Below are 26,915 nucleotides of genomic sequence, written 5' to 3'. Positions count from 1 at the left end.
GACCATTGAGATGGATAAACCCCAAAGGCTTGATGTCTTTGTCCATTCATGTAACCTGTCTGAATTCCCTCAAGTCCCTCTGCCTCCTCCCTGCACCCTACATTGCCACCTACCTTTGCCCCAAGAGCAAACTTGGATATATTATACTTATTCCAAATCAAGGTTCTTGAACAGCTGGAGAATGCCACACCACCCCCAAACAGAACATTATCCATTTACTCCCACACTATTTTAATCCATTAACAATATTCCATTGTTGGGAGCACAATATCCACAATAATGTAATTTGCACCACAATGTTGCTTTATCATCTTTTGAGTGGTATCTTAGTGAAACCCTTCTTAAAGTCCAAATCCACACACCATTTATTTTCCCCTTTTCTATTCTGCTGGTTGTAATAAAAACAAATTCCAGCTAATTTGTCAAACATAATTTTCCTTTAATAAATCCATATTGACTCTGCCCAATTCAATTATTAATTTTTGTTATCAATTAATAATAAGATTCCTGGCTGATTTGGGTGTCCTATTTGATAAAAATGTCTTGTGTTCCCTCATTTGTTTTCCACACAAGGGTGCAGGATGTGTATTTATTACAACCGAGCATTGTTTTTAAATCAGTTCCAGTGGTATAAACTCCAGGTCACGTACATGTAATGCTATATTCTGCACTGTTTCTCTATCTGTTGTACTCATATATGGCATGAAATGCCTAGAAAGCACACAAAGTATCTTGGTGCATGTCATCAATATCAATAGCAAACATTGCAGCATTGTCTTGGTAATACCCTCCCATGCTCTGTAAATTTGAGTTCACTCTAACTCACACCTTGCAACAAATCCTGTTCACGCACTGTTGCTGAGTGGCAGTAGCTTCTAGAGCTCCCCTCTCTCCCCTCCCCTCCCCTCTCTCTCCCCTCTCTCCCCTCCTCCCATCCCCTCTCTCTCCTTCACTCCCCTCTCTCCCCTCTGCCTCCACTCCCCCCTCCCTCTGCCTCCACCACCCCCACCCACCCCCACTGATGTGCCAGTCTGTGGGCATCCTCACGAAGAACAAGAACTAACCTTCCCAGCCTTACCATCAAGACTTCAAATCACAAAGGCATGCTCCAATGCCTAGTGGCGTTACCACTTTTTTTTTTTTTAAAGGTAAGGGAATGACAAGTTGAACTGCCACATTGCCATGTTCACCCAAGTTTAATCCTGTTATCTCTCTGCGTGGAATATCTGTGTCGTCTGTTGACCATGTGGGTTTCATTCATGTGTTCTAGTTTCATAGATAGGACCGTACAACACAGGAACAGTCCCTTCGGCCCACAATGTATATGTCAAATATGATGGCATGTTTCCTTCTGTATCACAAACATGTGCAGGCTTGTAGGTTAATTGCCTACTTTTAATGGTCCTTAGTATGCAGGTCAGTGGCAGAATCTAGGCAGAGATTAAAATGGGATTTGTGTTCATGGGTACTTGATGGCTGGCACACATTTAGTGGGTGGAAGGACGTTTTCCCATGCCATATGACTTGATTTCTCATGATACAGCAACACAAAATAGAAGATAAAAAGAGCCTAACCATTGTTTCACCACAACTAGTTTTGAGCAATAGTCTGCTCATTCAGATTTACAATTAATTTTCAAATTGTTCCAAGCTTAGAAGCTAGCCAGAAGAGACTCGATTCTCTGTACAAACTTCCTGGTTGAAAACTGGCACTATTTAAGAGCTGTTATAATCACAACTTTATAGGCTTTTTCAAACTGCTAAAGCATAAATTATTATTTCAACTACAAAATGTTAGATAAGCATAAATATCTACAAAGTTTATTTGAATTAAACTTTAATAATGTAATAAATTCCTGACCCATTTTCTTTTACCTAAATTAGCAATGTTGTTCGCTTATGAAAGCATTGGCACTGGGAAACTGAACCAAACTTTATCTTATTAAATAGAAGCCAGGAGACTTTTATTCTGCAGGAGACTATTTAAGTGCAGCTATTTATGTGGGCTGCACTTAAATCCAAATCTCAGAGGTAACTGGAAAACAATGCCAGATTCTTAGAGTTTCCAGGGACTCGCAGCAAACCAGTTGCGTGAAGCAGGAATGGAAAGGCTAAAAAGAATGGAAATAAACAAAATATTGATCCAGCGCATTCATTTGTACCACAAACAAAAATAAGAGCGGACAGAGCAAGATAAAGCAAACTGAAGGAAGGATTTGTTCCATATTTGGCACAAGGTGACAAATAACATACCTTAAGGAATCTCTACTGCTGTCTTCACTTTTCATCTTTATTAATAATGTATGAGGAAAATTAATTTTATATGAGTTGTGTTTAACAGCATTGTACTAATCGGGGGAGATGTTATAGAAGGGACTTTGCCAGAGTGCAAGTGGACAGCACTACGCAGATGGAGATCAATGTGCGGCACTGGAATAACTCCTTGATGGTGAGAGAGAAGTAGATGAAGGTTAGCAATGGAATAAGGTGCCTATATATTCACATCACCAGCATAAAGAGTAAATCAACAAGGTTGATTATCTAAAAGGCGGGTAAAATACATAATTGAGGAAGCAAAAGTTGATTTATACAGAGTTACAGTCAGGCAGCAATCTGGAGTGTTGTTTAATTTTCAGCACTGAATCTTAGAATTGCATTGCATAAATTTGCATTTATTCCTTTGAGATTTGAATACTGAGAAGTGATGAAATTGTGGTGTCTGAAATGTTAATTGCATTCAAGAGTGTAGATATTGAAACTATTCTGACTAATGGTAGATTCTGGAATAAGAGTGTAATTTAACATTAGACTGTTATTTAGGAGTGAAATCGGGAAGCTATTCGTTTTAGATTTGTTAACATTGGTGCTCATTGATCAATTTGTATTTATTTGTATTGTAGCAGTGATGAAAGTTGTTGAACATAGCTGGGAAAATGGAATTACAGAAGAAATCAGCTTTAATGCAACTGAACAATGCAACCATTCAAAGGACATAATAACCTACTCTTCTGTGCTAATTGGGTCTCAGTGGAGAACCTTGGACTTCATTGGAGACCTTTGGAATATCTTTAATCAGACTTTACGGGACTTTATCCTGCACTAAACATTATTCCCTTTATCCTGTATCTGTGTACTGTGGGTAGCTTCATTGTAATCTTACCCAGTCTTTCCACCGATTGGATAGCACGCAACAAAAAAAGCTTTTCACTGTACCTCGGTACACGTGACAATAAACTAAACTAGAAACAAAACAGTTCCTAGTGATTTGTGGTGTTCCAATCACCAATGATCCGAAGATCCACATTGTCATGAATTCACCACATTGATAGCACTGCTCGATTCTCACAGCTGCATTGGTAACATACTATTTTGTTGCATCATCCAGTACCTAACTGCCAGCTTTCATTTAACTTTTCAAAATATTTTCTCAAAGCATAACAACTGACCTAAATGGAATGTTGTGCAATGTTTAGAGAATGGAAACCCTGAGGCTGGATAATTCAACTTTAAGTAAAATTATTTCACAATTCTCAGCATTTACATCAAATCATCAATATAGTGGTATTTTGGTAACTTATCAGATGAGAAGTCAGAGGCTGTCATAATTAGCAAGAACATTTTAATATCATAAATTCAAATGGTAGAGGTCCTGATTAACTAAATCAGTTAAGGAATGCACCAATTTTAAGTAGAATATCAGAACATGCCAGCACTATCACAGTCTATGCAAGAAACTTTCACTGCCAAGTACTTGCGCATACTTTGATTTTCCACTTGACATTGTACAAAATTAAGATGCCAAATGATTTTCTCACTACATATGCAGTATGAAACATTATAGACTGCAAGAGGTTTGCCTGCTCTCTTTTCCTTGTTTTTTTAAGTTGGCGATCAGCCGTAACCATGTTAACAAGTCAATCCCAAATATAGATATGATAAGATAAACATTGGTTTCAACAACTTTGTGTGAAGACGCTGGTCATTTCCCAGTCTGGACGGAGATGAAGGTCTCTGATTTAATGCTCTTCAGTCTGCAGGTTCTTGTGCGATAACTCTCCCGCTTTACCATAGTTCATTGGGAAGGAGATGTCAGTTTCCTGAGAGCTATCACTGTTTAGGGACTTGTCACGTCCTTTGAGCTGGGCCTTGTTGTTCGAAATGCGCTGCTGCTGATCTTTTAACTCCAGGTAGGAACGGGAGAAGGTGTGAAAGATGGAGGTGACCGGAAAGGCCATGAGGAGAATGCCACTCAGGATACTGCTCAGAGCGACCACCTGCCCAGGTATACTGCGAGGGACCATGTCTCCGTAACCCACCGTGGTCATCGAGATCACTGCCCACCAGTAGCTGCTTGGGATGCTCGCAAACTCGTGCTTGGCACCCAGCTCCCTCTCCGCTAAAAAGACTAGGGGTGAGTAAAGTGCCATAGCGACGCAGAGGAAGAGCAGGAGGAGGCCAAATTCCCGTGTGCACCGTTGGATTGTGAGGCCCAGCGTCTGTAACCCCAGAGAATGACGCACCAACCTCATCACGTACAAGATCCTCAAGGCACGCAACATCCGGAGGATCAGGCCTATCTTCTCCAACTCCAGGCTTCCTGAACTACTTGGCTTCCCCTCAACAGAAAAGGCATCAATGATCAGGCTGATGTAATAAGGCAAAATGGCCATTATGTCAATGATATTCAGAGGAGTTCTCAGAAACGCACACTTGCTTTGTGCTTGGATAAACCGCAGCAGGAACTCGAATGAAAACCAGGCCACGCAGATCGTCTCCAGTACAAATATGTTGTAACACTTCTGGGAGCATTCACCCTGGGAAAAGAGGAAGAGGAAAATCATCTTAATCTGGTGAATTTTCTGTTACAAATGATAGTTGGTTGTACATCTTGTGACTTAATGGGCTAACTGACCTCATTGCAACAGTGCTGAGCCAGCCACATGAAGCCATAGAATCATACAGAAACATGAACACAGAAACATGCCTCTAGCCCACCATACCCATGCTGATCATTAGGTACCCATCTGTACTAAACACTACCACTTGCTCTGTAACCTTCTAAGCCTTGGTGATTTTGGGTGACTGTCCAGATAGTTTAAATGTTGTGAGAGTACCTGCCTCCACCACCACCTCAGGCATTGTTTCAGATTTTAACTATCCTGTAACATTTTCTCCCCTCTGATCTCTAACCTTCCACTTCACCTTTAAAGCTGTGCCCTCTGGTTTCAAATGTCTCCATCAAGCTGAAAAGTTGTAATATCTAGTGGTTGGAAATCCTGTTTTTGATTTCTATTCAGTGTTCAGACCAGTCACATCAGAAATTTGAAAAGACCCCTAATAATAAAAAATGCTTCCTGCAAGCCAGTTAACAATTCTAGGAAATGCTTATATAGATCATTGATCAAGAGAGCACCATATCCAACTTTGATGTCCTTACAGAATAGAATTCCAGATCTTTGAAATTGTCTCCTTATTTAGGGAAGGATATTTCCGTACAGGCAGTTGATTCCTTAGTGGAAGGATTATCTAACGAGGAAAGATTAAGCAGATTGAATCTGAGTGTTTAAAAGAAAAAGATAATCATATTGAAATGCTTAGGATCCTGATGGGATTTGACAAGGTAAATGCTGAGGGGTGACTATGGTGGTGAATCCTGGAAGTATTGTCTTGGGATAAAGGGTAATTGAGATTGAAAGAAATTTCATCAGAAGGTGATGAATCTTTGGAAGTTTCTCTCCTATAGCCATGTTGTGACTAGTCAGGGAGGTGGAGATGGACTTATAGATATAAAAAAAATAAGGGATTGATGGGTCAGGTCAGAAGGTTGAACTGGAGACTAATGATCTTATAAGGTGGAACAAGCTTACTTTAACTCTTTTTTTTCTATTTCATTTGCAGGATTGCACGTAAAACCAGCATTTACTCCACATTCCTAAATATTTGATCTTAGCAACTTGCTAAACCATTTCAGGAGACCATGAAGAGTTGACAAACACTTAGCGGGTATGGAGTTCATTTCAGCCACAGTAAGTAGGTACGGCAGACTAGCTTTGAATATAAACCACAGATATATTTTACAATAACCAGTAGCTTCATTTACTAAAAACAGACACAAAGTGCTGGAGGAACTCAGCAGGTCAAGCAGCATTTCTGCAGAGCATGGATAGGTGATGTTTTGGATCAGGATCCTTCTTCAGACCCGAAACATCCTGACCCAAAAATGGCACCTAGCCATGCTCTACAGAGATGCTGCCTAACCCGCTGAGTTACTCTGGCACTTTGGGTCTTTATTTGTAAACTAGCATCTGCAGTTTCTTATACCCACAGCTTCATTTACTAATTCCACTTCCAGGTTTATTTAACAAGCTGCATTGAAATTCCCTAAATAGGATTTGAAATGTCACTCTCGATGCCCTGAGTCCAAATCAGAACAGTTGTACAGCTGCCACCTCTCAGCTAGTGACTTAAGCTGTATACTGACCACCGGTGCTGTTTTTGTGGAATTTGTATGTGCTCAGTGTGACCACCTGGTTTTCCTGGGTGCAGGGTTTCACCCCACTTCTCAGAGATGTAGCAGCTGGTGCCTTAATTGGCTGTAAATTACCTTATGCTGTAGGTGAGCAATAGGATCTGTTGGAAGTTGATTGCAACATGTGGAAAATAAAATGGGATTAGTTGTTTTGCCAGTTAATGCATTCGGTGAGTTGACAGGTCTGTTTCAGAGCTGTATGACACTATAACCATTAAAACAGCCATTACATGACGGAGGTATGTGTTGAGGAGCACTTTGGGTCTAGTGATCATAATGCCATTAGTTTCAATATCATTATGGAGAAGGTCAAATCTGGACCAAGGGTTGAGATTTTGGATTGGAGAAAGGCTAATTTTGAGGAGATGAGAAAGGATTTAAAAGGAGTGAAATGGAAATTGTTGTTTTATGAAAAGGATATAATAGAGAAATGGAGGATATTTAAAGGTGAAATTTTGAGAGTACAGAGTCTTTATGTCCCTGTTCGGTGGAAAGGAAAGAATAATAATTTGAAAGAGCCGTGGTTTTCCAGGGAAATTGGACACTTGGTTCGGAAAAAGAGGGAGATATACAATAAATATAAGCGGCAGGGAGTAAATGAGGTTCTTGAGGAATATAAAGAATGTAAAAGGAATCTTAAAAAGGAAATTAGAAAAGCGAAAAAAAGATATGAGGCTGCTTTGGCAAGTAATGTAAAAGTAAACCCCAAGGGGTTCTACAGATATGTCAATAGCAAAAGGATAGTGAGGGATAAAATTGGTCCATTAGAGAGTCAGAGTGGACAGCTATGTGCTGAGCCGGAAGAAATGGGGGAGATATTAAACAATTTCTTTTCTTCGGTATTTACCGAGGAGAAGGATATTGAATTATGTGAGGTAAGCGAAACAAGTAGAGTAGTGATGGAAATTAGGATGATTAAAGAAGAGGAGGTACGGACACTTTTGAAGAATATAAAAGTGGATAAGTCTCCAGGTCCTGATAGGATATTCCCTAGGACATTGAGGGAAGTTAGTGCAGAAATAGCAGGGGCTATGACGGAAATATTTCAAACGTCATTAGAAACAGGGATGGTGCCGGAAGATTGGCGCATTGCGCATGTTGTGCCTTTGTTTAAAAAAGGTTCTAAAAGTAAACCTAGCAATTATAGACCTATTAGTTTGACGTCTGTGGTGGGAAAATTAATGGAAAAGATACTTAGGGACAATATATATAATTATTTGGATAATCAAGGCCTGATTAGAAACAGTCAACATGGATTTGTGCCTGGAAGGTCATGTTTGACTAATCTTCTTGAATTTTTTGAAGAGGTTACCAGGGAAATTGATAAGGGCAAGGCTGTGGATGTTGTCTATATGGACTTCAGTAAGGCATTTGACAAGGTTCCACATGGAAGGTTGATTAAGAAGGTTAAATCGTTGGGTATTAATAGTGAGGTTGCAAGATGGATTCAACAATGGCTGAATGGGAGATACCAGAGGGTAACGGTTGACAATTGTATGTCAGGTTGGAGGCCAGTGTCTAGTGGAGTGCCCCAAGGATCTGTGTTGGGTCCACTGTTGTTTGTCATTTACATTAATGATCTGGATGATGGTGTGGCAAATTGGATTAGTAAATATGCAGATGATACTAAGATAGGTGGAGTAGTTGATAGTGAGGTAGATTTTCAAAGTCTACAGAGAGACTTGGGCCTTTTGGAAGGGTGGGCTGAAAGATGGCAGATGGAGTTTAATGCTGATAAGTGTGAGGTGCTGCATTTTGGTAGGACAAATCAAAATAGGACGTACAGGGTAAATGGTAGGGAATTGAGGAATGCAGTGGAACAGAGGGATCTGGGAATAACTGTGCATTGTTCCCTGAAGGTGGAATCTCATGTGGATAGGGTGGTGAAGAAGGCGTTTGGTATGCTTGCCTTTATAAATCAGAGCATCGAGTATAGAAGTTGGGATGTAATGTTGAAATTGTACAGGGCATTGGTGAGGCCGAATCTGGAGTATGGTGTGCAGTTCTGGTCGCCAAATTATAGGAAGGATGTCGACAAAATGGAGAGGGTACAGAGGAGATTTACTAGAATGTTGCCTGGGTTTCAGCACTTAGGCTACAGAGAGAGGTTGAACAGGTTGGGTCTTTATTCTTTGGAGCGTAGAAGGTTGAGGGGGGACTTGATAGAGGTTTTTAAAATTATGAGAGGGACGGACAGAGTTGACGTGGGTAGGCTTTTCCCTTTGAGAGTGGGGAAGATTCCAACAAGGGGACATAGCTTCAGAATTGAGGGACAAAGGTTTAGGGGTAACATGAGGGGGAACTTCTTTACTCAGAGGGTTGTGGCTGTATGGAATGGGCTTCCGGTGGAAGTGGTGGAGGCTGGCTCGATTTTATTATTTAAGAGTAAATTGGATAGGTATATGGATAGGAGAGGATTGGAGGGTTATGGTCTGAGTGCAGGTAGATGAGACTAGGTCAGGGAGAATGGTCGGCGTGGACTGGTAGGGCCGGACAGGCCTGTTTCATGCTGTAGTTGTTATATGTTATATGTTATATGTCTTCTGCAAAACTCAAAGGACCAATGTAGTAACTTAAAGAATGATCTCAGCAACATTCGTCCCTTGACAAAAGTAGAGAAGAGAAAACTGTGATGGTGTAAGGTCCACTATTTTCACTAACTAGTCTCCCATACCGCTACTTTAACATGGAGTTGAAGATAGAGAGACTTTTAAAACACCAAGATCGATGAGGCATTGCGACTGAAGGATATTGATGTTGTACCTCATTTTCTTCCATTGATTCTTTTCACAACAGTTTTGATCACAGGAGACACTGGTTTGGATTCCTTTGTAGCAGTAAATTAATAGGTTGTGGGTATTTTTCCCCATAGCCTCATTTGCTTGTTAATGGTTATGACTTTGAATTAAATACTGTTTCATAATCCCACAAAGAATCTAGGAAGTGTGTGTAAACGTGATTGAAAACTTGCTCAAAACTCAAGAATAATATTGTTCATTAGAACACTAGAAAACAGCTAAAAAAGCAGAGTGCTGGGGTAACTCAGCGGATCAGATAGTATCTGACCTATTGAGTTACTCCAGCACTTTGTCATTTGTAAACCAGCATCTGCAGTTCCTTGTATCTCCTTCCATTATAAAGCAGCTAATGTGATTCCACAGGTCAGGTGTACAGCCAACAATTTGATGCTTAAAAAAAGACATGAATGCTGGGATAACTCAACAAGTCAGGCAGTAGCCCCGGAGAACATGGATAGGTGAAGTTTTGGAGTCGTGCCCTTCTTTAGCCTATCCATGTTCTCCAGGAATGCTCCCTGCCCTGCTGAGTTACTGCAGCATTTTGTCTTTTTTTGTAAACCAACATCTGCAGTTCCTTATTTCTACAGTATGACACTTAGACTGGAAATAACTATAAAAACACATAATGGAAATCTAGCCAATAAATCCAAACCATGGGTTCTGCAATGCAATTTATATTGAACAATATTTAATAGAAAATAGCCCATCTCCCTCCTCTGTTGCCATGGTGTTGACTTATGCCGAGATTTTTCACAATTGCTTATTATCAACAATGGACTGAATTGTCTTCTTCTGCAGTACACATTCCTAAATCTCTTTTAACTTCCCTCATCGCAAAGTGAAATTGTAGACAGAATACCAGTTGGATTTACAGTTCGATGAATCATCTTAATGAACATCTTTTCCAGTGATTTAATATTATAGGATGTGCAATGTGCATCTCCTCTCCTCCCCCATGGCCCCATTCCGCCTTCCCCTACCCACTCTCCATCCCCCTCCTCAGTCTTTGCACTCCCCTCCTACAAATTGGACTGTTGCTTTTTGAACCAAAAACACAACATAGTGACAATTGCACATTGAGATCTTATGAGGTTTAATGAAAACTAATTTATGAAGCCAAGTTCAATGTACATTTAACAGGATGTATTTCTGCATCTTTCTATTTAATTGTACATTGACTGGCTGTATTTTAAAATAATGAATATTGCACGTGTCGGTACTTGCAGAATTTTGGATCCTTAATATATCATCAACAGCTACCAACTTTCCAACAGGTTCATTGCAGTGACTTGTGCACCAATGATCCAGAAGGATTCTTAATGAATGCAAATAAGAATTCATAACAAATGCCACTAAGTTTGCAAAATAGCACCACAGAGCAATTATATTCATTCTTGGCAAGGTTATACTTTTGTAATCACAACGGAATAAACACAGGATCATAAATAAAGGATGCAGATTCCAACAGGAAAACATAAACACAAGAACAGAATGTTTTGCTATATGGAATCAGTCTGATATTGGAAATGGTTTCATTTTCATTCCAGGATTCCAGGTAGTGGCCATTAAATATTGGTGCAGATCTCCGACTGCAATCATTTTACCCTTGGGTCTTAACACCCCAATTCAACACGTGTGTTACCAAGCACAAAATCGTTCGAAAACATCACGATCCATTAAAATCATCAAATGCTTTTACGTCATCTCACAATTCTCTTCCAAATTTCAAACAATATAGAAGACATTTGGGCCATCAAGTCTATGCCAGTGCAGAGGAATCTCCTCCCCACATTCCCATCAATGCCACCAGCCAAACCACAATATTTTTTACATTATCCAAGAGAGGAAACCCACATTGTCACAGGGAAAACATGCAAACTTCACACAAAGTACTGGAGGTCAGGATTTAACTCAGGATGCTCAAGCTGTGAAGCAGTAACTTGACGAGCCTTGGCACTTCAGTGTCTTATCTTTGCAGGGGGTGCATTGTAAACTTCCTCTCCTCCCCACCCTTCTCTCTATCTTCCAAATTCCCCACTCTTTCCCCTCTGCTCTCTAGCCCTCCGTCTCCTTCCAAGAATGGTAAATGTAGCACTGGCAAATAATAATGAATGATTTATAGTATATTAGTATACTAGAGCACCAGTGTAAGAACTCTATTGTCTTCTGACAATGATCAAAATGTGGTGCTAAACACAACAAAGCAGCTAATTAGTAGCTGCCTTTTTAAAAATAAGATCAATTTTATAGAAGTTTGGATTCAGTCTTTTAGAGCACAGAGGAGATCGTGCTTGTGTGGCTCTTTGAAAGAGCTAACCAATTAATCCCTGTCCCAAACTCTGAAATTGTCTCCTCTTTATCTAATTTCCATTTGAAAGTTGCTTTTGAATTTCCAACCCCCTCACCCCACCCCAAATTTCAGGCAGTCCATCCCACATCGCATTAACTTGCCACAGGAGAAAAATATCTTATCTCTTCAAACCATAACCTAAAGAGGGTTTTTGTCTGTGCTCTATATTCTCCTTGTCTTGCTCTTTGCATTTTAAAAATAGCATTCAAACAATTAGTATTCTGAAAAAATATGCTTGTACGTTAAAGCTCATATCTGGGGATAAATTTTGCACGCATAACTACATAACTGCTTTGGATAATTAGCAAAACTTGTTAATTGCTTTATTTATTGGTGTGGGTTATTCTTTTCAAGATGCATTTTTGATGAGGTGCAATCAACATAATTAGACCAATTACTTCAGGTAGTGGGACTGACCACCCAATTATATTACAAGGTTCAGTGGAAGGTGAACTATAATAAGCGAGTTTGGTATCCCGACTGCGCATGCGCAGGTCATAGGTCACGAGCGCTATCATTCTCGCGGGCTGAGCTGCTGTGTGTATACAGACCTGCGCTTCATTCATATTTTCCAGATTCTTCGAGATTAGAAAATAGTGTGTTCAAAACTATGAATTAAGTGTATTTATGGTTAATTTGTTCAAAACTACAATGATTTCGTAGGTTTTATTGCTTTCTGCTTCGGTGACTGAACGAGATCGTGACGATTTTCTTTTGCATTGTAACTGCAGAGCAGTTTCCCTATAGGAAGGGTCTCGACCTAGAGGACAGAGGATCTAAGGGGATAGAGGAACTGAAAGAAATTTGAATTAGGCGAGAAAAAGTATTGGGTAGACTGATGGAACTGAAGGTTGATAAATCCCCAGGGCCTGATGGACTGCATCCCAGAGTACTCCGGGAGGTGGCTCTAGAAATAGTGTTATCCCACTTTTCAAGAAAGGAGCGAGAGAGAAAACGGGGAATTACAGACCAGTTAGCCCGACATCGGTGGTGGGGAAGATGCTGGAGTCAATTATTAAAGAGGTAATAACGGTGCATTTGGATAGCAGTAAAAAGGATGAAATGCAGGTCTGTGTACATGCAGCAGCTCAGCCGGCGAGAATGCTTAGCGCTCGCGACCTATGACCTGCGCATGCGCGGTGGAGATACCGAACTCGCTTATTCTGGATGAAAGCCTGGTTTCATTCTGTAAATCAGATGCTAAAATTTAAGTATACAACTCTTTTAGTCCTGATGGCTGCCCCAGGAGATGATTATATGCTTAGTAACGATCACAGATCTAGGATCTATGAGTATTTGGTAATGCACCAGGAACAGGTTTAATTCCAGATACAATTACTGCACAATGCTTATAAGGACGGACTCTCCAAATACAACTGTACAACGTAATTACATTTGAAATGAAATGGTTCCCCTTGGAATAAAGGGCCAGCTATGTAGAATCCACACAGTATATGTATATCACGATTCAGACACTGGGCCAGATTGTGCTCACCTCTGGTTGGTGGAGAATTACTGGACATCAACATTTCGTTGTCCAGGTTATCTCCAACTTCCATGCCTGCACCGTGAGATGGGAAACATTCATTTGGAGTCTGAGGTTTACTGACAGAACAACTTCTCCTAATTACAAATTGGTCAACTTGGGACACATCCATTCTAGGGCAGATGCTCACAGATACAAAGTATACATTGTTTTCTTATACTACCTATTATCAACATTTCCCTCATTTTCTCCACCTCACGTGCATAGCAAGGACATAAAATAAAGGAATTCATGTTTACCACGGTGTACTCTGGTGGGCTCTGTGTAATAAAAGCTCTGAGTAGTTCTGTTTTACCCTATATGTACAAAGCAAAATTCCCCCCCGAGGCTGTGCAGTGGTTGCCTGGCAGTATCTAGGCATGGGCAAAGTTAAGGTCACTTTATTTGCACTGGTCATTGAGTCTAGTATTATCCAATTTCAACAAGGTTTCCAGCATTGAGGATTATCATGTAGAAGGAACTGCAGATGCTGTTTCAGAAGCATCCTTGAGCCCAGAACGTCACCTATCCGTGTTCTTCAGGGATTTTACCTGACCCGATGCGTTACTCCAGCACTTTGTGTCTTTTTCTGAGGATTATCTCACCATACATGTTAGCCCATTGTCTACTTTAACCCATTGTCTGCCTTGACCCATTGTGTCCATTTACGGATGTGGAGATTGGAGACAAGTGGGAGATTGGACGGTGGCATAGGCAGTCCAACGATGGAGCACAGGCACATGAAGCAGAGGCAGTCACTGACCTCGAGTACGAAGGCAAGTGCAGGTAAATGGTTTATTAATATTTTAACTTTTAGGAATTTAAAACAATTTAACAATTCTTTTAATTCCTTAATCTTCAACCATTTTTCTTATGTCAGAGACATCTGAAATCACTCACATCTTGGGAAAGATGGCTAAAGGGAAAACTCACAAAATGCACCATTTGCAGCCTAGTTATTGCTTGGAGCTTGCTATGCCTCACAGGACATTCAGTTGGAATGGCCCCATTGTGTTTGAGGTAAATGTTTCACTGCTGTATAAATTCAAGTTGTTTCCATTTTGCCACCATTTTGGCCTAAGGCCCATTTTCATGTAGTATTTTTAAGACAATGTTGCGGAGCCTTAGCAAAATTGTAAGTAGATGAAGCAATTGTTTGCAGTTAATTGGACCCACAGGAGATTTGCTCAGTCGCACTTACAGAGATGATAGTGACTGGAGATTTTTTTTTCCCTGTGTAGTTCAAAGAACAATTCTTTTAGAATGTAGAATTTTCATTAAATCAGAAGACACTTGGTCATTCTACAATTTAAATATATTTACAATAGGTTTTATGACTGCAGATTGTCGTAATGGGTGTAATAATTGAAAGAAATTGATACTAATGATTAAACTAATTATGAATTTTTCTGAAGCAAATTTGTTAATTAGGTTTACTTTGATTCCTGTGATAACAATTTGGGTAGATTATTCTGCAATAATTTACCTGTTCAATTAAACTCTCCAAACTAGCTGAGACTTCCTTAGTTACACACCCAGGTGGAAAATAGACCTATCAATGATCCTACAAGCCAAGCTGGTAAAAGCAGGGCTGTATATCTGAGTCTCAACATAATGTCTTATAATGTTTCACAAATATGGGTGGTATAACAATGCTGAGCTCTACAAATGAGGAGGCTGTTTGGCCGGATTTGTAGATCTATATTTGCTAAGTACATCATAAGGACATTGTAGACTCTGTTTTATGACATTTATTATCCCACATAGTGAACACCTTTGAACCTTTCTTACAGCACAAAAACAAGCCCTGTGGCTTTAACAAGTCTAAGGTATGCACCAACATTTTATTCTCTTGTATTCCCATACTACCACTATACTTAGCTGATACAGGAGGACAATTTTGTGGCCCATTAGCTTGTGGATATATATAGAACTAAGTGCAACCTTTAAGAACTAAGTATGATGTGTGATATGACTTTTCATGCATCGTTGTCCCAGTAACTGCTGTTAATGAAGATAGTAGTTCTCAACAAGGATGCTCTGTTGATTGCTCCATCTCCATCTATTTGATCTTGCAACCAGCAACACTGAACAGCCTACCGATAAAACCATTCCTACTTAATTGATATATATCAGATGATGCTGAGGTAAAAAAGAGATCCCTCAACAATATATTCTCGTTCTTCAGACTGTAATCACTATACCCTTGCACTCAAAACCCCCAAAATCTCTGTGCTCCTCCTAGTCGAGCCTTTGCTCGGATTTAATTTGCTCCATCACTCAATGTCTGCAGGTGTTTCCACCCTAAGCTTTGGAATTCTCCAGTAAAACCTCACCTATTATCACTTTTTTGTTTTGTTTTAAAGATACCCAGCATCAAAACAGACCCTTCAGCCCACTGACTCCATGCCGAACCATCGATCGCTTGTTAACACTAGTTGTATGTTATCCCACCTTCTCATCCACTCCCTTCACAATTGGGGCAATTGACAAAGGCCAATTAACCTACAAACCCGCCTGTCTTTGGGATGTGGGAGGAAACTGGAGCACACGGAGGAAACCCAGGCGGCCACAAGGAGAACATACAAACTCCACATAGACAATACCAAAGGTCAGGATCGAATCAGCACTATCAGCTGCACCACTGAGTCACCCATCTCTGACAAGAAGCTCTTTAAAAATCATAAATATCCTCTTCACTGGTTCAGTGTCAATTGCCTGATATGTTTTATCAGAGGAGCCCTCTGATTTACTGGGTAGGTTACTGAATGGTGATCCCTCCACCCGTGCAAATCTAGTAGAGCTGCTGTCTCACAGCACCCATAACCCATATTCATTCCTGACCTCGGGTGCTGCCTGTGTGGAGTCTGCACATTCACCCTGTGACCATGTGGGTTTTTCTCTGGGTGCACTAGTTTCTGCCCAAATTCCAAAGACATGCAATTTGATAGGCTGGGTGGCCACTATCAATTGTCCTTTGTGTGGGTGTGCGCTAGAATCTGGTGGAGTTAAAGGAAAAGTGAGAAGAATACAGAGGAGAGTGAGGTGTCGAACAAGGGCAGGACCTACACAGTGAATGGTCGGCCTCTGGGGAATGTTGTAGAGCAGAGGGATCTAGGAGTGCAGGTGCATGGTTCCTTGAAGGTCGAGTCGCAGGTTGATAAGGTGGTCAAAAAGGTTTTTGGCACATTGGCCTTCATCAGTCAGTATTGAATATAGAAGTTGGGAGGTCATGTTGCAGTTGTATAGGAAGTTGGTGAGACCGCATTGAGAATATTGTTTTCAGTCCTGTGCACCATGTTATAGGAAATATATTGTCAAGCTTGAAAGGGTTCAGCGAAGATTTACGAGGACGTTGCCAGGACTAGAGGGTGTGAGCTATAGGGAGAGGTGAGTAGGCTGGGTCTCTATTCCTTGGAGCACAGGAGGATGAGGGGTGATCTTATAGAGGTGTATAAAATCATGAGAGGAATAGATCGGGTAGATGCACAGTCTCTTGCCCAGAGTTGGGGAATCGAGGACCAGAGGACACAAGTACAAGGTGAAGGGGAAAAGATTTAATAGGAATCTGAGGGGTAACCTTTTCACACAGAGGGTGGTGGGTGTATGGAACAAGCTGCCAGAGGAGGTAGTTGAGGCTGGGATTACCCCAACGTTTAAGAAACAGTTAGACAGGTACATGGATAGGACAAGTTTGGAGGAATATAGGCCAAGCGCAGCCAGGTAGGAGTTGTGTAGCTGGGACATTTTGGCCGGTGTGGGCAAGTTGGGCTGAAGGGCCTGTTTCCACACTGTGTCACTCTATGATCTATTTATAACTAACAGGTTGCATGGAAAGTTAGTGAGGAAATGCCATCACTCTCTGAGCTGGCATAAACCGAATGGGCCAATTGGACCTGCTGCTTAATTTCAAATGGCAGTCCGATAAGTACTTGGATAGAGAAGGAGTAAAGGGAGATATGGCTAATGTGGGATTAGCATAGAGAGGCATCAGGGTTGGCATCGACTGTGGTGGACACCTATGTGCAAGGCCAAAAGGATAAACCAGGTGTGGTAAAGTATTGCTGTTGCCTCCAAGTTCCATCAGTTCAGGTTCAATCCTAGCTATGAATTGGAGTATGGGAGCGAGATTGAAAATCTGATTGAATGGTGTCAGAACAATCTTACTCTAAGATGTTAGTAACACCAAGGAGCTGATTGTGGTGGGGGGGGGGGGGGGGGGGGGGTGAACCTGAGCTAATTGGGAGAGGTTGGGCAGGCTAGCACTTTATTCCTTGGAACACAGGAGGCTGAAGGATGATTCTATATGGATGTATACAATTGTGAGGGTAATTGACTGGGTGAATGCACAAAGCCTTTTACCCCAGGGTAAGAGTATTAAAAACCAGAGGACATAGTTTTAAGGTGAGAGGGGAACCTGAGGGGCACCTTTTTCAGAAGATGGTGGGTATATGGAGTGAGCTGCCGGAGGTCATAGTTTAAACAGGTACTATGACACTGCTTAAAAGACGTTTGGACAGGTACATGGGACTAAAAACCATGACCACCAGGTTCAAGAGCAGGTTCTTCCCAGTAATCAAGCTCTTGAACACACACAACGCTAATCTCAGGAACTGGGACCTTTGGTTGCACTATGCATATTGTTTTTTTTGCATGATTATAATTACCTATTTTTTACCCAGTAAAATGCATTTTTGATTATTATATATTGTATGTGTCTAATTGCATTAAAACTGAAATGTTAACTCAGCTTATCTGTCTTCTGGTGCTGGTTGACTTGCTGAGTGCACAGAGCTTTTTCTGTTTTTATTAAATGTAATTGGATTTCCTCAAGGACATAACAGAGCTGGTGATCAAAGGCTTCGTGGACAGTTTGAAGGAGAGTATTAATGGAAGAGAGAATGGTTGAGAAGTGCAGGGCTTCGTCAAGGCAGTCCAGAACAAAGAGACTTCCATTTAGAGAATGCCTTTCACAATTTCAGGCTGTCCCAAACCACTTTGGAGTGCTTGAATTATTTTACGACACTAACACAGACATAATAGAAACATAAAAACAGAAAATAGGTGCAGCCTATTTCGAGCCAGCACCGGCATTCAATATGATCATGGCTGGACATCCAGAATCAGTACCCTGGTCCTGCTTTCTCCCCATATCCCTTGATTCCATTAGCCCAAAGAGCTATATCTAACTCTTTCTTGATTATATCCAGTGCATTGGCCTCCACTGCCTTTGTGGCAGAGAATTCCACAGAATTACAACTCTCTGGTTGAAAAAGATTTTCCTCATCCGAGTCCTAAATGGCCTACCGCTTATTCTTAAACTGTGACCCCTAGTTCTGGACTCCCCCAACATGGGGAACATTTTTCCTGGCATCTAGCCTGTCCAATTCCTTAAGAATTTTATATGTTTCTATAAGATCCCCTTTCATCCTTCTAAATTCCATTGAATATAGGCCCAGTTGATCCATTCTATCATCTGTCAGTTCCTGCCATCCTGTGAATTAACCTGGTGAACCTACACTGCACTCCCTCAACAGCAAGAATGTCCCTCCTCAAATTAGGAAACCAAAACTGCACATAATACTCCAGGTGCGGTCCCACCTTTTTGAAATTCCAGATACACTACACTATATCCACAGGGTCTGCCTTATCCATTCTACTTGTTACATCCTCAAAAAAATCCAGAAGATTAGTCAAGCATGATTTCCCCTTCACAAATCTATGCTGACTTTGGCCGAGCCTGTCTGCTTTCCAAATGCGCTGCTGTAACATCTTTAATAATTGACTCAAGCACCTTCCCCACTACCGATGTCAGGCTAACTGGCATATAATTCCCTGCTTTCTCTCTTCTTCCTTTCTTAAAAAGTGGGGTTACATTAGCTATCCTCCAGTCCACAGGAACTGGTCTAGAGTCCTTAGAACATGGAAGATGATCACTAATGCATCCATAATTTCTAGGGCCACCTCCTTGTGTACTCTGGGATGCAGACCTTCAGGCCCTGGGAATTTATTTGCCTTCAGTCACAACAGTTTACCCAACACCATTTCATGACTAATGTGAATTTTCTTCCGTTCCTCCATCACGGTAGATCCTCAGTCCCCTAGTATTTCTGGGAGATAGTTTGTGTCAATGAAGACTGAGCCAAAGTACTTGTTTAACTGGTCTGCCTTTTCCTTGTTTCCCCATTATAAATTCACCTGTTTCTGTCTGTAAGGGACCTACATTTGTCTTCACTAATCTTTTCCTCTTCACATATCTAAAGAAGCTTTTTACAGTCCGTTTTTATATTTCCCGCAAGCTTACTTTCATGCTCTATTTTCCCCCTCTTAATCAACCCCTTTGTCCTCTATTGAATTCTAAATAAGTCCTCCGGGGACATAACATGAGAATGCTGAAAGGTTATGTAATTAAAGAGACTCACTTATGGTGGAGTGATGAAAATCAGTAAGAAATCGATGATCAAGATGTTCACAATACACGCTCACATATGACTCTTGCTGCACCAATAAACCCACATGTAATATACTATTGGGGATTAACATCAATGTTTTGTTTGATAATGTACGGTAAATAGCCTAGGGTAGGTTTTGCTATTTAAGGAGCCATAAGCACAGATGCAAGTGCTTTTGGAAACTAAATGTTTAATAAACAGATTCTTACCCTCTCCTCTTCCTGCCTCAGATCGGGCATGGTGCTGATACAGAGGCTTACTGTGGTGATCGTCACAAACAGAACTGAGAGGCATGCAAAGATCTTTCCTGGGATCCCCGAATCAGGATTCTCCACCATGTCCCTGAGCTTCTTCATGCAATGGCCCAGCCGAGTCATGTCATCAAAGGCACCCTGTGGTTCTTCAGTAAGGAGCACTTCAAAACCCCTCTTGATTTCTTCTAGATCCTCCACTTTCTGGTAAAGTCTCCGTCGACAACACCACTCCAGATTTTCATCCTCAATGCCCCAGTAAACCAGCTCCTCCTGGAAGGAGAGGGCACACATTTCTCGGAGGAGCCTCAGCTTTCCAGCTGTCAGGAACGTCATGATGGTTCTGAAGGCACAAGGATTTCGGTCAAAGAAAAACTCGTTGTGGTTTACATCATAATCGTCACAGATATCCATGATTTCCTCATAATTGCTGCACGCTTTAAGCCTGCCCAGGCGTGTTAAAGGGATCTGGTCCAGTGTAGTCCATGGAATCTGATACTTATTGCCTCCGACGTTGACGATAACAGAGGTTCTGTCATTGAGTTGGGCGATGCTATATGCATCCTCATTGGGCTGAAGCAGCCTGGCATTTTGGTAGAACATTCCCTTCCTGGTACAGCTTTCCGCCATCTCCCAGGGGCAAGGGCAGTTTAGGAGCTGCCCCTCAGGCCTGCCATCAGCCAGCAGAGCCATTGCAATGTGATTTCCTGCGGGAAGGCTAGTGGTCAGTTGGCCACTGTCACAGATAGAAACCCAATGTAGTAAAACTGCTGCATCTGTAAGAAGCAAAACAAAATAAGGAGTTAATAAAACCCCAGTAAAGCCTCAATATTCCAGCAGAATTTGGCCTGCCATGCTTTGTCCTGGCCCTCGAACGTTCTAGGTTTCTTCCCCCCCCCCCCCCCCCCCCCTCCTTCCCCTTGCAATCAGTCTGAAGAAGGGTTCCAACCTGAAACCCAAGCCTGCAGTTCCTTGTTTCTAGCATTTGGACTTTGATGGCACTGGACCAGTGGATTTTCCAGACTACTGGATGTTGCTCCTAATAATAGCCAACCATATATTTATTTTACTCCTTTTGTTAAACACGTCACATAATGGTGAAATACATTTTCTGATGAACTTGATGAGTTTAAAGGAAGCTGGAAATTTACAAGTATTTCAGATCCCAGTTCGGCCACAAACCTGACCCGTGGTGTCCAGACTCTGACTCCGGGTCCAGCCGCACACTCAGTCAACAGTCGGGACTCTTGCCCCGACCACACTCCAGACCACCAGCTTTGGCTGGATATCCAGTTTTAAGTTTAGATCTCTGACCTGCGTTCCAGACAGACATTTGGACTATCAGGATTTCTGAATAATTGGATGCCAGGTTATAGAGCCAGAGTCATCCAGCATAGAAATAGGCCCTATGGCTCAATTCATCCATGCTGACCAAGAGGTCTATCTGAGCTAGTTCCATTATTCCATGTTTGACCTATATCCCTCTAAACCTTTCCTATCCATGTACCTATATAAATATCATAGTCATACAACATGGAAGCAGATCCTTCGGCCCAACTTGCCCACGCCGACCAACATGCCCCATCTACACTATCCCATCTGACGGCATTTGGCCCTTTTCCTGCTAAAGTTATCCTATCCATGTACCTGTGTAAATGTTCTTTAAAATTTGCAATAGTACCTGCCTCAACTACCTCCTCTGGCAGCTGGTTTCATACACACACTACCCTTTATGTAAAAAGGTGACCACCTGGGTTCCTATTAAATCGTTCCTCCCTTGCCTTAAACCTATTTTTTAAACATTATAATTATTCTTGCCTCTACAGCTGCGTCTGAAAGGTCATTCCATATGGCCACTGCCCTGCATGGAAAAGTTGCCTTTGGGTCCCTTTTAAATCTTTCTCCTCTCACCTTAAATCTCTAGTTTTAGATCCCTGTACCCTGTGGAAGACTGTGGCCTCCCACACAAGTGAGGGACCCATCTGACAGAAGTGGGAAACTGCATTCAAACAGGTTCTATCACAGATGGGTCCCTCACACATGTCTCCTCTGTGCCCTGTAGATTTGATCTCACTCCCCCTCCCCCCCAAGTTCAAAAAGGACAGGGTCCCAAACCAAAATATCACCTGTCCATTTACCAGCATCCAGAGATGCTGCCTGGCCCGCTGAGTAGCTCCGGAATTTTGTGTCTATTTTTGGTCAGAACCTTATTGGTTATGACCAGCAATTCCAAAGGGAAACCAATAGAAGTCTAGACCTCAGCCACAAACATTATAATGCAGTTAATTGCAAAATTGTACACAGTTCTGGTGGTTTTACTGCAAATTGGACTCAAATTCTGGTTTTACAAGGATTGTCCAGGAACTGAGAAATCTTGGCAACTATTTTATTGATAAAAATGAATTTAAAATTATGAATGAGATCAATGCTTAACATTTGAATAACTTCTAGATGTGGAAGACACCTAAACTATAGTTCGTAAATATGTTCCAAATAAATGCAATGAGTAAGGAAAAATGTCTTAAGATAATTAGTGGATAGAATGTGAAAATTGCCAACACATGAAAGGCAAAATGTATGTATTGAAAAATAAATTAGATGACATGCAAAAAATGGGGAATGGAAAGAGATACTAAAAGGCCAAGATTAGGGAGATAAAAATTATCTGGTGCTCATGCCTTTATTTCTAGAATTCTTTCCCAGAACCTCTCTCTCTTTTGACTTCCCATTCCTCTTTACTGAGTCTTTCCAGAGGTCTTTAAAATCTGCCTCTTTGATTAAGTTTTTGACTTTTTAAAGTAATGGGATATTTCTGCTTTGTTAAAGCTTTGCTATTAACTCAGATGATGACTGCCTGTTCTTATTCAGCTGTGAACAGCTTGTCTGCTTTTAGTCTTACTCTCATCAGTAGGCAAAAAGAGGGGACTTAAAAAGGTCAGATTATATGATTAAAAAGAAGTCATGGCATTTACAAAATCCAAAACAAATTGGGCATAAAATCTTGTTTCATTGGTTGGAGATGTCAGTCAAAAGTTAAAATGCATTGGTCAGCAGTATGTGGCCAGCAAAAAAATGTTGATGAGGTTGCATTACAAAGATGGCATGAATCTGTTACCCTGCTTTAAGGCCCATTAAGTTACAGCTTCAACTTTTTTTGGCAGATATTGAATTTCAGTAATATTCTTAAACATAAACCGAATGCTCAAATCACCCAGGAGCAAGCAAGCATGAGATTTATACTGTTCTTTTGTAGTGTGGCACAACAGTGCAGCAGTCGAGCTGCTGCCTTACAGCAGTATAGGACCTTGGTTTGATCCAAACTACAGGTGCAGTCTGTACAGAGTTTTTTTATCTTCCCCCAGTAACCGCATGGGTTTTCTCAGGTTGCTCCGGTTTCCTCCCACACTCTAAAGACATTAATGGTTAATTGGTTTTGGTAAAATTATAAATTGCTGCTAGTGTGTAGGGTAGTGTTAATAGACAAGGTGATCGCTGGTCGGCACAGACCCGGTGGGCCAAAGGGCCAATTTCAATGCTGTATCTCTAAAGTCTAAAGTAAATCAAGCACATAAAGCAAAACTGTTAAATGTTTCAAGTCAAACACCCTACCTTTAAGTGAGCACCAAAATATATTTGATTGTTACAATCCAAATTCCTCATATGGCAGGTTTGAGGGGCTAAATGGACAGACTATGTTCCTACATTTCAATGGAATGGAAGGTATAGTGATGGGAACAACTGGTAACTAATCACTTGCATGCACTAAGACTGAAAAACCCCAAAAATAATTTACCCTCCACAATCTCTAGTTTCCTCTCACAAATGATATTTACAGATCTACAAGTTGTGGATTAAATAGAAAATAGTGACGATTCCTGTACTAAAACTGCATGACCATAGTTCAATGATAACATAGCTTTCCATCCCCTTTGAAAATGTGTGCGTGTTATGCTTAGTGTAAGCATGTGTGTATAATGTTGATGAACATTAGCTGACTACCTTATGTGCAGAAGATGGTAGTGGAAGAGACTAGTTCTGGTTATCCATCTATTTCTACAATAATGTGGATGGATGACATTGTAAGATTGAGTGTGACATGTTGACATTATATTTTCAAATGCCAATATTTAACAAAAGTGTGAGCAAATTTTGAAATAGCAGGCATAAAACTTTTGGGTAGCATAGACATTTTGTAAGATTTTTAATTATACACTAAAATGCAAGTTCCTTGATTATAAGGATTTATTTTCTTTTCAATCAGAAAATTTCAAACAAATTGATACATGCTCCAGTTAGGTTATTGTCTCCAGAGAGGGGAAACATTTATAGTTAGTTTCAATTTTGATGATTTTATATTATCAGTGGATTACATCCATTACAAATCACCCAAGCACTTACAAATAAGCAAATGAAGCAATAATGCACATGTTAATTATACTTCCCTCAAGAATTGAGGCTTCTAAATTAACATAGATATCAATTTTAAAACAAATTAAAATGGGAGATTAAAAAATTGTTTAAAATGTTGGCTAAGATGTCATCACTACATAATTAGTAAGTCTAGTGGCTATAAATGAAACAAATGCGAGATAAAATTTCCAGAAATCATGTGTAATTTAGGAATGTTTTCTTTAACTGTCAATAATGCATCATCAAATTGCTTCATGGATGAAATACATCATATTATGGCTGAAGATAGACACAAAAAGCTAGAGTAACTCAGCGGGACAGGCAGCATCGCTGGAGAGAAGGAATTGGTGATGTTGCGGGTCGAGACCCTTCTTCAGACTGGTTAGGGATAAGGGAAACAAGAGATATAGATGGTGATGTGGAGAGATTAAGAACAATGAATGAAAGATATGCAAAAAAGTAAAGGTGATAAAGGAAACAAGCCATTGTTAGCTGTTTGTAGGGTGAAAATGAGAAGCTAGTGGGACTTGGGTGGGGGAGGGATAGAGAGAGAGAGAGAGAGGGAATGCCAGGGCTACCTGAAGTGAGAGATATCAATATTCATACCACTGGGTTGTAAGATGCCCAAGTGAAATATGAGATGCTGTTCCTCCAATTTGCATTTAGCCTCACTCTGACAATGGAGGAGCCCTAGGATAGAAAGGTCTGTGTAGGAATGGGAGGGAGAAATAAAGTGTCCAGCAACTGTGAGATCAGGTTGGTTCACATGGGCTGAGCAAAGGTGTTCTGTGAAACGATCGCCCAGTCTGCGTTTGGTCTCGCCAATGTATAACCGTCCACATCTTGAACAACAGATGCATAGATAAGGTTCGAGGAGGTGCAGGTGAACCTCTGCCTAACCTGAAAGGACTGTTGGGCTCCCTGGACAGAGTCGAGGGAGGAGGTATAACGACAGGTGTTGCATCTTCCGTAGTTGCAGGGGAAGGTACTTGGGGAGGGGTGGTTTGGATGGGAAGGGATGAATTAACCAGGGAGTTGTGGAGAGAAGAGTCTCTGCAGCAGGCAGAAAGGGGTGGAGATGGGGAAATGTGGCTAGTGGTGGGATCCCATTGGAGGAGGCGGAGATTTTGGAGGATTATGTGTTGTATGCAACGGCTGATGGGGTGGAAGGTAAGGACTAGGAGAACTCTGTCTCTGTTGCGAATAGGGGGAGGGGGAGCAAGAGCAGTGCTGTGGGGTACTGAGGAGACACGAGAGAGGGCCTCATCTATGATGGGAGAGGGGAACCCCCGTTCCCTAAAGAATTAGGACATCTCAGAGGATATACTCTATCCCCTACTCCCAATTCCTCCGTCTACGCCCCATCTGCGCCCAAGATGAGGTGTTCCATATGAGGACATCTCGGATGTCTTAGTATGGCACACCTCATCTCGGGCACAGATGCGGCATAGACGGAGGAATTAAGAGTCGGGGATAGAGTATGTTCTCCGAGATGTCCTAATTCTTTAGGGAACGGGGGTTCCCCTCTCCCATCATAGATGAGGCCCTCACTCGTGTGGAAAGAAGTGAAGTCGAGTTAGTTGTGGGAGTCAGTGGATTTGTAATAGACGTCAGTCAATAGTCTATTTCCTGTGATGGAGTATTATGGCTGCTTTGAATAATAATGAAATACATGATCAGAAATGAAGCGATTCTCTCTTGTCAATCACATCTGGAAGCTATAAAAGATTTTGATAGAATTTGTCCCCATTTGTTGTACTGTCCAATTACTGTCTCTGAAGAACTCATCTTGCTTTTAACAAAAAGCTGTTGTATTTTTGGTCATGATCTACCATTAGTACAGATTTTTAAACAGACCAAGACTGTTTGATGATTGAATAGATTTTAGTAGTTCTGTCCTGCCTTGAACAACAAACATTTACAACTGTTTTGCATCTCAGGTGTAAACATTGTACCAAGACATGCAGCAGGAGTTCTATGAAACCAAATTTAAAAATCAAGTCACAAAACCGATAAAAGGATTGGCTTGCGAGATATGTATTAAAGGTTGTGATAAACCATACAGAGTAGTAAAGAGCAGAGAAATATAAGAAGGGAATTTCAGATCTTAAGGTCAAGGTAGCAGAAACCCAGTAAAAGAATAAAATCCAGAAATGACAAAATTTGGAAATACTGAGAAATACTGCATCGTACAGTTCCCCCCTTGCTGACTGTGACATAGTGATCGCTGCTGAAAGGAGAAAAGAAAAACCTCAATGGTGCAGGAGTAGGCCATTCTGCCCTTTGAACCATTCAATGTGATCATGGCTGATCATCCTCAATCAGTACCCCGTTTCTGCCTTCTCCCCATATCCCTCGATTCTGCTAGCCCTAAGAGCTCCATCCAACTCTCTTTTGAATGCCTCCAGTGAATCGGCGTCCACTGCCTTCTGAGGCAGAGAATTCCACAAATTTACAACTCACTGGGTGAAAAAGCTTGTCCTCATCTCAGTTCTAAATGGCCTACCCCTTATTCTTAAACTGTGGCCCCTGGTTCTGGACTCCCCCAGAATATCGGGAACATGTTTCCTGCATCTCGCGTGTCCAATCCCTTAATAATT

General features: G+C 41.2%; 1 protein-coding gene across 1 annotated transcript in view; it reads right to left on the bottom strand.

Annotated features, from left to right (window-relative positions):
- Positions 1-3,629: 3,629 nt before the first annotated feature.
- Positions 3,630-26,915, bottom strand: part of LOC144593155 (voltage-gated potassium channel regulatory subunit KCNG2-like) — a 41,223-nt gene continuing 17,937 nt past the window's right edge. Inside the window, exons 3-4 of the mRNA XM_078398636.1 lie at positions 19,864-20,681; positions 3,630-4,814 (exon numbers count right to left, since the gene is read on the bottom strand). Coding sequence (XP_078254762.1) covers positions 4,017-4,814; positions 19,864-20,598 — 1,533 coding nt within the window. The 5' untranslated portion in view covers positions 20,599-20,681 and the 3' untranslated portion in view covers positions 3,630-4,016. The remainder of the gene's footprint in view (positions 4,815-19,863; positions 20,682-26,915) is intronic.

This window comes from Rhinoraja longicauda, chromosome 4, assembly GCF_053455715.1.
Source record: "Rhinoraja longicauda isolate Sanriku21f chromosome 4, sRhiLon1.1, whole genome shotgun sequence".
In the NCBI taxonomy this organism is placed as follows: domain Eukaryota; kingdom Metazoa; phylum Chordata; class Chondrichthyes; order Rajiformes; family Arhynchobatidae; genus Rhinoraja; species Rhinoraja longicauda.
Note: the sequence above shows the minus strand (reverse complement) of the source record. Positions and strands in the feature narration are given on the sequence as shown.